The sequence below is a fragment of the Carassius carassius genome, chromosome 30 (genome assembly GCF_963082965.1).
Source record: "Carassius carassius chromosome 30, fCarCar2.1, whole genome shotgun sequence".
Classification (NCBI taxonomy): Eukaryota; Metazoa; Chordata; class Actinopteri; order Cypriniformes; family Cyprinidae; genus Carassius; species Carassius carassius.
Window position 1 is genome coordinate 22542764 of NC_081784.1, and position 12269 is coordinate 22555032.

Sequence of the window (12269 nt, forward strand, 5' to 3'; positions counted from 1 at the left end):
TAATAAGAAAAGAAAATAAGAAAATAAATATTACATTTTTAAAATGTAAAAGAAAAGTTAAAAAATAAAAAAATAGCTGTGTATTCTGACAGACGATTTTATTCAAGCAACATAAATATTGCGATTTCATTATATTATAGTAGACATTTTTGTAGGAGGCCATTGTTGATAGAATAAAACAACATTTTGAACACCATTTTAAACATGTTTGTCAAAAGTAATGTTCATTCTTAAATGGCTAATGTGTTTTTTAGAAAATAACCACCTTTATATCGCTTTTTATTGTAGCTATTTCCTTAGTAAATGGAAAAAAGGTGAATCTGTGTGTCCATCACCCTGTTGTTTGTGTGCATGCACACATACGCAGACATGCAAGCCACCAAGATAGGGCAGAGAGTGTTGGGTTACATTCCTTCCATCAGGGCTGAAGGATAGCCAGGCTGGTCACTCTTAGTTCAGCCCCAGGAAATTGGGAGAAGAGAAGGTCCTCTCTCAGTATCAATATTTGTGTATGTGTGCATGTGAATGTATGGTGGTGTTTAAACTGGGCCTCACAGGCATAACCTCCTTCCAGTTCTGTACTGGGCTGGCCACAGCATTCTGGGGGTCTGCAGAGTTTGGCTAGTCCCTGTGATTCTCCAGCTCTGGGAGCAGGCCCTTGGGCTGACCCTGCCTACACATACACACCCATCTGCTTCCTTTTCATTTCAGCTCTTTCATCACGAGGCTTAAAAGCTTAACAACAGTCATAGACATTAGGCATTAGGACAGAAGAAGTCTTACTAATTCTACTCAATTTGAACAGCGGAATGTGTCTATATAGGCCTATTAAAAAAACAAGAACATGTTAACATTATGTGCTTTCATAGTTAAGTATGCACTTATCGTACGTATCTTAATAAATGTATCATTCAGCTTTCAAACTTTCATCTAGGTCTGGTTCTCTGCAGAACAGGTGTGTCTATATTCAGTCATCATCCCCTCAGTGATCTCTGAGGTTACTCTGAGGTCTTATGTTAAGGTTTTATGTTAAGGTGAGTGAATAGCATGTGAATTCAACTCTCTCTCTTTTCTTCTTGAATAAATCATGTTTGGGCTGTGGAAAGGAAGCAATCCGGGTCTGGTTGACTGTAGACTCTCTCGGGAACACTAAGTCACCCACCTTGGCAAAGATGAGGCTCATACTTGCCATGTCTCTGACTCTGAGGCCTGACTGACTTTTATCAGTCTGGTCTTGCAGAACCAATTTGATTATTCATGCTCGACAAACAAATAGTCTGATTAAATGTTTAATTAAAACGAATACAACTGTATTTTGGAACGCATTCCAATGGAAATTCTAAACTATTTTACATTTGGCCAAACTGGTGGTGAATTTGTGTGAAAATGTATGTTTTGATTCATGCAGAAACATACCACTTTTCGGGGAAAGTAGACAGAAAGGTAGTCAGAATCAGTCCAAACAGCTGATAAAAACATCACAGTAATGCACACGACTCCAGTCCATCAGTTAAAAGCTGCATGTTTATGAGAAACATTCTGACGGCACCCATTCACTGCAGAGGATGATAATCAAGTGATGTAATGCTAAATTTCTCCAAATCTGTTCTGGTGAGCAAACAAACTCATCTACATCTTGAATGGCTTGAGGGTGAGTACATTTTCAGCACGTTTTTTTTTTGGAGGGTGAACTATTACTTTAATCAGAATATGCTGCTATGTGGACTAAACTTTTATTTTAAGCACTTTTATTTATGAGTCAAAGATGTGAGATTATGACATAAAATGAAGTAATCAAAATAAGCTATGGTCTCAGATCCCAAATATGATTCAATATTTATTGTTTAAAATGAAATACTAGTTTGCTTGTACTGATTTTGTGCTCACATGAGATCCAGAGACCGTTTCCTCTTGTGTCCATTTCTTTTGTTTACTTTCCCTCTGGTGGTGAAAATAGTCAATTACAATTGTCTTCTCAGAATTCCAAGTCCAGTATTCCACATTCCAATTTGTCACTGCACTACTGAGACCCAGATTTATTAGGAACGTTTTTACTCAGATACAACTACTTGTTGTTATTATGTCAACAGTACTAAATAAATGTCAGTTTTATTTTACAGTTGATGCTGACACTAACAGGTACATGTTACCGTGGGCTTCAGCATCACAATGAGCAGCTGGATGAGAGGTGCGACTGCTCTATGATGTCACACTAGACAGTGGTGCAAAAGCAGAGTTCGGTCAGGACGCAGGTCAGACCTGAATCCTGCCTGCAGACCAGAGAGAGTTTGAAATGGACACAAACAAACCTCAGCGACAGTTCTCTGAAAATTACTCTGAGGTCACGGTTAGCTCAAGTGCAGGTAAGAATATGGCATTTAAAATACTGATACAAAACCGTTCAGTTATTTAGCAGAAGCTTTTATCCAAAGCAGCTTACAAATTAGGAGCATCACAAGAATTTCATCATACTGCAATAACAATTCACAAGAGTGTATATATATATATATATAAACAATTATTTGTTTTTATTATTATTTACTGATTTATTTAAATTATAAAATTTTACATTTAAAATAAAAGTTTTAAACATCTTAAATTAGAAAAAAAAAATTATAACTTAATAAATTAAAAAAAAAATGGACAAAAAGCTAATAAAATAAACCTATAAACTATAATAGTATAAACTATATTATTATATATTAGTGATACAAGAATAACACTGCGCAGTGTGACATGCAAAAATCAAATCACTTTACACTAATGTTGTGAACAGGCCTTGGAAACCAAGAGTCTCACAATTTGACAAATTGGTGACTTTTTTTTGCCCATTGTTTGCCTAAGCTGAGAGTAATCTGCTGGGCCCTGGCATGCCTCTCTCTCACGATATTGAGTTTAGGTGGCAAAGCCTGCTTTCTTTTGAGTTCCTGGATGTTTGTTTGGAAGCACTGAGGCTCTTAAATCCTCCGTCTTCAGTGAACATCATTTGAGAGATGTGTGCCTACAAATCCAGCATCTGCCACAGTGGTTGATGAAACTCTGTCAACAGGAAATCGCTTTTAACAAGAGAGAGAGAGACCTGAGTCCAGACTCTTTCTGTTTGTGACAAAGAGGTCTACTCATAATGAATTCACCTCTTTGAATTTCACCTTATTGGATGTATATGTACAAATTTGTTCAAGAAAAGATTCTGGGACATCTGAGAGCATCCGTGGCGGCCGAGGACGGGTGAGACCATACCCTTCATCATCCCGCAGGAGACACCGAACTACCTTCAGCAATGAGCAGCTGGAACAGCTGGAGCTAGCTTTCAAACAGAATCACTATCCTAATATCTACTACAGAGAGGAGCTCGCCAGAGCCACCAAACTCAACATGGCTCGCATACAGGTAACTCACCTGATTAACTGCTAACATGCTAATGAACCTGTTGAACTGATACAGTAACATATAGCTGAATTAAATGTTCCCTTGCAGGTTTAAGTTACACTAAGCAGTCCATGGGTGTTCAGATTGTTCACACTGATAGTGAGTTACAGTGACACAGCAAAATATGTGGATGGAAACCCAGCGGTGACTAGCACTGAATGATAGCATCGCTTCATAATGCTTTCTACATTTGTCCACATTTTTGTGGACAGATTCATGAAAATTTTCTTAAAATAAGTTAAGACATTTCTTGAGATATTTTTTTTAGAAAATTGTAAGATGTTGCTAAATGGAATTTCTGAAAAATTTCTAAAAAGTAGTATTTTTCGTAAATTATTAGTATTATAGTTATTTTCTTGGCTTTGGTATTACGTAATTAACAATGCAATTAAAAAGGAGATCACTAGTTGAGTTGATTTACACGTACAAAAAAAAAAGATTACTATTACTAGTATAATTATAATTACTAGTATATAATTACTAGTACTTTTTTATTACAAAGAATTACAAAGAATTAGTAAGTAACACTTTGAATTAAACTTAACATTTTGAAGTAGAAAGACTGAAATAATATTTCAAGCAATAATTCTTTATATATATTACCAATGTTGTTTATGATTTTAAATAATTAAAACAACCTAATAAATTCATGAAACTCTTTATTTTTTTCTTCTTTCTATTGTTTTAAGACCAGTTGGATGTTATATCCTAGCTTTTAGGAGTTTATTGAGATTTAAAATACTGAATACTCTCACGTCTTAAGGAAATATGAAGAAAATAGCAGTTATGAAGAATTTTATTTGTATACAATTGTTGTTTTTTTTTAAATCTGAAAACTTTGAATATTCTCACATTAAGTATGTTAACTGGCTGTGCCACACAAATTACTTATATATTACTTATTAGCCAATTACTTATTATTTACACAAATTATTTATATATTAGGCTACTTATTAGCCAAACCTCGTCTCCCTTGTCTGATGACAGTATCTTACTGCCTTTTGCTGGCTGCAGGTAAGGTTACAGAACCGGCGAGCCAAGCAGCGGAAGCAGGATCGTATCTGTCACAAAGTGCTGCCGGTGGGAATGGTGGCAGGACGAGGGCCTCTCTTCAGCAGTATGTGTGTGTGTCTTCCACCTCCATGGGCCGGCAGCACCAGTGCTCTCATTCACTGCCACATTTCCCCCAATTCTGCTCAGGGCTGCCCCCTGGAGGATACCCCCTCCAGCCTTCCTCCGGCCCTGCTCCGTCTCAAGCCACCAGACAGTGCTCTCACTGCAAACCACTAGTCACTGGAACAAGAGGAAGAGCTGTAAACGCTGCAGTTTTACATTTATACAAGAAGGTACAGTCCAAAGGATAAAGTTTTTCAATGACAAAGATTGGCGTTTTCTGTCTTTATTTCCAGTCACACAGAACATAATCTCTGAAATATTGCTATATTTACTTAGACAAAAAAATATTACATTTATGCTGATTTCCTTTGTCAACACTGCACTGACGATTAAACTTGGTTCACTTCACACTGAACATACTGTAGACTTTAAATAAGGACTATTATGAACTAATATACAATTCTCAGATCTCAGAAGGAAATGTGCACTACACCCTTTGAACATTTGAATTACATTTGCTTTCAGTCATCAATAACAGTTTACAGATTTGGTAGAAATAAATTAAAATGCTTACATCAAATGCTGTTCTTCCCATTTTAGGCAAATAAACATGGGTCATTGACAAACTTTTAAGAATGTTGTTGAAAACAAACAATACTCTGCATTCTCACTGGTTACTTATAATTGAAATGTTATACCTTTTTCAAGAACGTTTTTTTTTTCCTGCATTTTAGTTGTTATGTCATTGTGATTAGATGAAAGACCTGTAAAAACAATATGGTGAAATATAATTAGTTTAAAATAACTGTTTTCTATTTCAATATATTTTAAAATGATGCCCTAAAAAATTCTTTCTTTATTAAAAAAAAAAAAAACATCATGAAATAGAAATTTATTAAAGTCACTATATGCAAAAAACATTATTAATAGTATTTCCTAATAAATTCTGACAAAATGAGCATCATGTCACTGGCCCATATGACATTTTGTGTACATTCAGGCTCTAAAACCAAGCTAAGAATCAGTGCACCAATTCCTATCCCTGTTTTAGAAATGCATAACACCATCAAACAGATTTCTAGAATTGTGCCATTTGTATATAACATCATCCAAATTAACATTAGAGCCACATAGGGATTCATTAAAGATGTACAGGTCCAAACACACACTGCACATTTATATATAAATCAAGATAAACCCAAATCTAGATTGATTTTGTGTGCTAACCAATAAAGTATTCTGTCATCTCAAAACACATTGAATGAGTATTTTTATACCGACAGTGACAGTGAGAATCCCTTTAAGGCAGAAAGAGCATATGTTTGCCATCATTCATGAGCAGAGCAGCAATTATTATACTCCACTTTAGCTTCATTTAACAATCAGCTTTGCAGGAGAGTGTCACTGCAAAGGATTTATTCAATAACAACATAATTTATGCTTGTTTACAGTGGATAAATTTGGCAGTTTATACATCAAGGTCAATTGTGACAAGACATATGCAGATGTGAGTGCAACAATGAATACACTGATGGCATCCGTACAAAACATCTCTCGTCACTTTATGACCCTCACCACTTCACGTCTAACATTTATAGAGGTTATATTGAAGCATGAATGAATTCACACACACACACACACAGAAATGTGCTGGAGATCTGGACATCAGAGGTAATCTGCATTCACAGTAAGGCATGGGCTCTTCCTCTCGGCTTTTACTCCAGAGACCTCGCAAACTCTGCATAGTCGATGTAGCCATCGTTGTTTTTGTCATCGTCTCTGAGGACATCATCAATGAGGGTGATGAGATCCTCTTCTCTCATTGGCTGGCTACCATCTCCTCCTTCCTGGAAACCAGGTGACAATTTTAATTTTAATTAAATGGAATAAATAGATAGAAGGAGAGGCTTGGACGAGAGTACTTCGTGTTAGATTACAAAAATTAGTGAAAATTAAACTTAAATTAGATATTAAACATCCCATATAAAATTAAAAAAATAACCTCTTTATTATCAAATCATAAAAATATGATTAATAATGAATGGGTAGGTATGTCCAAACTTTTTTTTAGTTCAAAATTCAAGCACACACCTCTTTATGAACATGAGTGATGGCCGTGGCGATTTCTAGTCCATCCAGCAAATTGTTGCCATCGTAGTCGTGCATCTTGAAGTAGTGAAGCTGCAGCTCTTGAGGCGTCATGTCCGACTCTGGCTGTTCAATCACCCCTTCTAAATGCTCCATGATGTGGCTACAACAGAACAAAAGAAAGGTTCAATCGCACACAGGTGGATTTAGTCACCTTGAGATGATTGCATCAGTCAATAACTGTGACCTTCGGTTACAAGTTACGAAGAAAAGGAAGTAGCGACAGATCTTTTCTTTTGCATTGTGACAAACATCCAAATGCATCATATTAAAGAAAGAAATGATGTTCGGTCAGGGACTTGGTTCTGTCCATCAGATTTATGGCTGGATGTTGAGATGTGGGTGAGTCAGATGAACCTGCAGAGGCGGCTTTATTAAGACTAAATGATTGGAGAAATGTGTCTGTTGTTTTCAGTGGAAGATCCAGTTATTAAATTTTGATTAAAAACAATCAGGTAAAAAACAAACAATTATGTATGTGTGTGTATATATATATATATATATATATATATATATATATATATATATATGTAACATTATATACTTAGTGAGGTGCAAAAATCTAGCACAATTAATATTTCTATTAGGGCTGTCACTTTTGAGAAAAATCAAATACGAACGGATATCGAATATCATGCAAAGTATTCGAATATATTCGAATATCTATGTGCCCACTCCAAAAAACCAAACCTTTGAATTGTAGCATGCTGTGATTTCTGAATGATTATACTGATTTCTGAAGGATCATGTGACACTGAAGACTGGAGTAATGATGCTGAAAATACAACTTTGATCACAGGAGTAAATTACATTTTAAAATGTATTACAATAGAAAATAGCTATTTTAAATCAAATTATAATATTTCACAATATTATGGTTTTTACTGCATTTCTGATCAAATTCTTTCAAAAACCTTTTTAAAATGTTAGTCATTATAAACTTTTGACCAGTAATACACAATATTTATATACTCATTGACCAATTATTACAAAAACTGAAAAAAAAAAGTTATTAATTGCTATTAAATTGGCGAAGAAAAATTATTTTAAGGTGTAGTATTTAAAAAAAAAAGTTCTGTGGATGGGTTGAGCCTGACCTTTTGTTTTCCTGACATGTTATTTGCTGGAGGACAGCCGGACATGCACTGACAGACTGCACTGGTTCAGAGGTCTTTTGCCAAAGAGTGCATTTCAAAGCTAATGTATCAAAAGCTCAACAAACACTATAGACATACAGTATCTATCAATACAGTATCTATCACACGAACAGCTTCACCTATTTGAATATGTGCGTAGGCTCCAAACAAGTTTTAAAGTCATGAAAACTACTCACTCTTTATCCTGAACCATATTCCTGTCCAGCCGGATGATTGGAGGAGGCTCTTGATTTGAAGCAGCTGGTTCTCCATGCTGTTCTCCATGCTGTCCTCCATGCTGTCCTCCATGAGCCCATACAGACAGCACACAGCAGGAGCACAGCAGGAACCAGCTCCACAGTATGAGCTTCAATCTCATCACACTGAGATCACCAGAAGAAGAAGAATGAGACATGTGACTGACATATGGAAGAACTTGAAAAATAACAGAAGTCCAATCACATCGTTACTATCAGAAATTAAATATAACCGACTCTAACCATGTGGAAGACTAAAAAAAAGATATCCTTAGATATGAATACTGAAATATTAGAGGAAGAGCAGTCAGAATCATACAGACGTCACCCGTTATACTGTCAACAGAAAGCTTTTCTGCTTCCCTCTTAATGCAGCTTAGACCAGTATTACAACATAAACGTGTATATTACTCACCTGCTGTAAACCACAGACGACGCTTGAATATTCGTTTTATTTCTTCAGACACCGTGAACTTCTGCTGGTGTTTACTGAGCACCGCTCTTTCTGACCGCCTCAGCTTGCCGTAGTTACCTTTCATCCCATGGACACGACAGCTAAACTCTGATTGGACGCGAAAGCATTTTATTTATTTATTTATTTATTACAGCGTTTTAAATTGCATTATGTTTTAATACAATGTGCTACATATCGGGATGGAAGAAATATGCACTAGCCTACATTAAAACCTTTACTGCAATAATAAAAACGTAAAAATATGTTTTGCGCTTATAAAATATTTTGTTAAATGTTACATTTTTACATTTCATTATGCTTTATGTGATGTCAGCACATTAAAAATACATTGTGTTGCATATGGAAGAAAAATGCACTACATTAAAAGCTTTACAGCATTAATAAAAACGTTAAAATATTTTGTGATAAATGCTAGTTTACATATTTATAGTAGTGTATATATATATATATATAAGTATACATTTCGTAAAAGCAAGAGAAATTTAAATTGTTATGTTTATATCTATATATTTGAGTGATTCTGTCGCGTCGCGTCTGAAGTGGACACGATGTTTGGATATTATTTGCATACACACACACATATTTTATTTTTATTATTTTATGTATTTTTTATGCATCCTATCGACATTGTCAAACTTCAAAGAGATATGAAGAATAACCTGAAACCAAGCAGTATGTTCTCCAGGTCAGGACGAGGCCGCGCGCTGATCGGATTTGAGTGCTGCGTCATAATGCGCTCTGTTCAGTAATGATCCACAGCTACAGCTCTCTGATAATGGTTACTGTGTGTGTGCCTCCTTAATCAGTCACCACGGTCTTCTGCATGGCAAACTTCTGCAAAGAAAATGAGAGGGCCAAAGCTATATTCCAACGGCTGGTTCGTTCTTGGTGTCGTAGAAATGTGACTTTTAGGATAGACGTAGCAACTGTAGCACGTGGTAGGTGGATAATGGAGATTTTACAGTCGGTCAGTGAAAGTTTATTTTTTTTAATGCCATGTTATTTTGATAGCTGGAAACTATATCAGTTTAATGAACTACTTAAAAAACGGTTGACTTTTAATAAGTTTTTGGAGTTCAAAGTTTGTCCATATTACCCACACGAAATCACTGATAGGCCTAGGCTATAGCCTAAATGTCGTGAGAGAAAAAAAGTGCAGTCTATTTTATTGGCTTTTTTTTGTGTGGGTTTCGCTCAATCAAAGCTTTCAAGCACTATATCGCCCACTGGATGGCGTCACTGTCTCGGTATTTGGAGGACAGGTGTCTCATTTGACTGCCATTTGTGTTCTGTTTCAGGTGTTTGCATCAAATTAGTCAGTATTTTCATCTAAACAGACTCAAAGACTTGGTCTCATTCCAGACTATGATGGAAACAGCTAGTTTAGGTGATATAACTGGTTAAATAGATTTAGTCATCTCAGTGGAGGGATTTCAGGGAAATGGGACATAGGACATGTCCTGTTAAACCTGTTAAACTACACTTATGGTCTTAACAGACAGTTAACACATTCGTGTTGTGACCCAGTAAATGGTGTTTGCTGGGTTTATAAGACTGAGACATAGTTTTGTGAGTCTCCCTTTATTTTTAAAGGAATAGTTGACCCAAAAATGAAAAATAAATAAATAGGCTATATAAAATAAAAATTGCTGAAAATGTATTTATTCTCAGGTCATCCAAGATGTATATGAGTTTGTTTGTTCATGGGAGGAGGTTTGGAGAAATGTATAAATCAGTTGCTCATCAATGGTTCCTCTGCAGTGAATGGGTGCCGTCAGAATGAGAGTCCAAACAGCTGATAAAAACATTACAATAATCCACAAGTAATCCACATGACTCCAGTCCATCAATTAACATCTTATAAAGTAAAAAGCTCTTTGTTTGTAAGACACAAATCCATCATTATGATGTAAATTTAAATTTTTGTTTTTGGTCAAAATACCTGCCCATAATCCATAATAACACTTCCTTCAGTGGAAAAAGTCCACCCCCCGCTGTCCTCTCACACCAAAATCCAACAATATACTGTTTTTTTTACTTGTAAACGGTGTTTGATCTCTGCATATTTCTCTTCTGATTCAGACAACTTGAGATGACTTGTACACTGGAGACAGCAGTTTTATGGATAGAGGACTCTTTTTTTAAATGGAAGCAATGTTTTGAACATTAAAAGCATCTTGATTGATTGATACTAGCACAGCTTTTTGCTTCACAAGACAATCATTGTAATGTTTTTATTAGCTGTTGGGACTCTCAATCTGACGGCACCCATTCACTGCAGATGATCCATTGGTGAGCAAGTGATATAAAAATGTTTCCGAATATGTTCATCATGGTCAGACTGGAAAGATCACTTAGCCTAAGTCAGCTGGACTGATTTAAGATGTTTTAAGAGCATTGTAATTTATATATTTTTGTAAGGACTATTATATATATATATATATATTTTTTTTTTGTAACAAGGAATCAATCTCAGACTTTATTTGATAACAGGGTTCAGTAACCTGAGAATATATCAGGGAATGGAATTTCCAGGGTTGACCAAGATTAGGTTGACTAGGAAGTCATGGAATTTTTCCTCAGCTCTAAAATAGCCTATTTGTAAAATATGCAAAAACGTTAATTTTGCATACCCGCAGTGAATATGAGAAAATGTGGCTATTTGCATGAAACAAGACCTTTTCCACTGGCTACGTCACAAGCAAATCAGTTATTTCAATCGAATGCAGACAACGTGATTATGATAATGCATTCATACTTAAATAAAAAAAATTCTGCATGAAAGATGTTCTGATAGGATATGGCATCACGATATACGATATATATATATATATATATATATATATATAGATATAGATATATATATATTCAAATGTACTGCTTAGTGTAAAGAGATGCTGATGAGATTTAGAAATTCTTAAATAAAATAAAAATATAATCATATGGTCAAAATATGTGGGAACCTGGTGGGAACGCTGATGAGTTTTACAAAGTTGGGTGCAACTGTGAAGGAAAACGTCACTAAATGTAGCATTAAAGAGGAATATTAGTTATTGAATTATTAACAGGAATAATCAATAGTCTTCAGTCACTGCAATGGGCAAAGCCCCGTAATGTTTGTTCGCACATGCTCAGTGAGTTTCTCGCTGTCAGTCGGCAGTCACTCCTCTGGTGTCGGCGGAGCGCGGTCACAGAGACTCGGGCGGGATGTCCTCGCGGCTCTCCTTCTCTCAGTACCGCTTAGAGGCGGAGGTCGAGCGCTGCCGCGCGGAGTGTCAGTGGGACAAAATACCGTCCTTACTGGAGCAGCTCGCTACCGCGCGCCTGCATGACGATGGTAAGTGCGCGTGCCACAAGAGAACAGAATAGAGCAGAGCCAGCATTGATGAGTGAGTGAGAGAGTGTTGAAAGAGTCTTGTTCCGCATGAACTTTGCACCTTTCTGTTAAACTCTCATATTTACTAATGTGCGCTGATATCAGCAACAGAAACTGGCATGCACTTTTTGAGTCTACTTTTTTTTTATCAAGTTTACTCTGAGAGAGTGTGAGAGAGAGAGACTGTACCTATAAAGCCAGTTACTCACGTGAATCAGAGATGTAAATGTGTGCACACACCCTTGTTAATACAGGTAGAAAGCAATAGTGTCATCATTTAGTCGCCCTCACTTTAGGGTATGCACTGAATTTGATGGTTTATATCTCCACCA

General features: G+C 36.0%; 2 protein-coding genes and 1 pseudogene across 2 annotated transcripts in view; 2 read left to right on the forward strand and 1 right to left on the reverse strand.

Moving 5' to 3' along the window:
* The first annotated feature begins 1229 nt into the window (after window positions 1-1229).
* LOC132110347 (homeobox protein prophet of Pit-1-like) lies at window positions 1230-4793 on the forward strand (annotated as a pseudogene).
* Window positions 4794-5915: 1122 nt separating this feature from the next.
* Window positions 5916-8631, reverse strand: LOC132110921 (multiple coagulation factor deficiency protein 2 homolog). The gene is made up of 4 exons (XM_059518026.1): window positions 8502-8631; window positions 8027-8212; window positions 6637-6796; window positions 5916-6392 (listed from the first exon to the last, which is right to left on the reverse strand). The coding sequence occupies exons 2-4, from the start codon at window positions 8206-8208 to the stop codon at window positions 6261-6263; spliced, it is 474 nt and encodes a 157-aa protein (XP_059374009.1). The 5' UTR covers window positions 8209-8212; window positions 8502-8631; the 3' UTR covers window positions 5916-6260.
* A 3009-nt stretch (window positions 8632-11640) lies between these two features.
* Window positions 11641-12269, forward strand: part of LOC132110916 (tetratricopeptide repeat protein 7A-like) — a 37183-nt gene continuing 36554 nt past the window's right edge. Inside the window, exon 1 of the mRNA XM_059518020.1 lies at window positions 11641-11898. Coding sequence (XP_059374003.1) covers window positions 11769-11898 — 130 coding nt within the window. The 5' untranslated portion in view covers window positions 11641-11768. The remainder of the gene's footprint in view (window positions 11899-12269) is intronic.

Bases quoted from the DNA above. Each gene is read 5' to 3' on its own strand.
- LOC132110921 (XM_059518026.1), bottom strand. From the start codon at position 8,208: ATGAGATTGAAGCTCATACTGTGGAGCTGGTTCCTGCTGTGCTCCTGC. The intron at 6,797-8,026 runs GTGAGTAGTTTT...GTTCTGTTGTAG, and splicing joins AATATGGTTCAGGATAAAGA to CCACATCATGGAGCATTTAG. The intron at 6,393-6,636 runs GTGTGTGCTTGA...CCTGGTTTCCAG, and splicing joins TCACTCATGTTCATAAAGAG to GAAGGAGGAGATGGTAGCCA.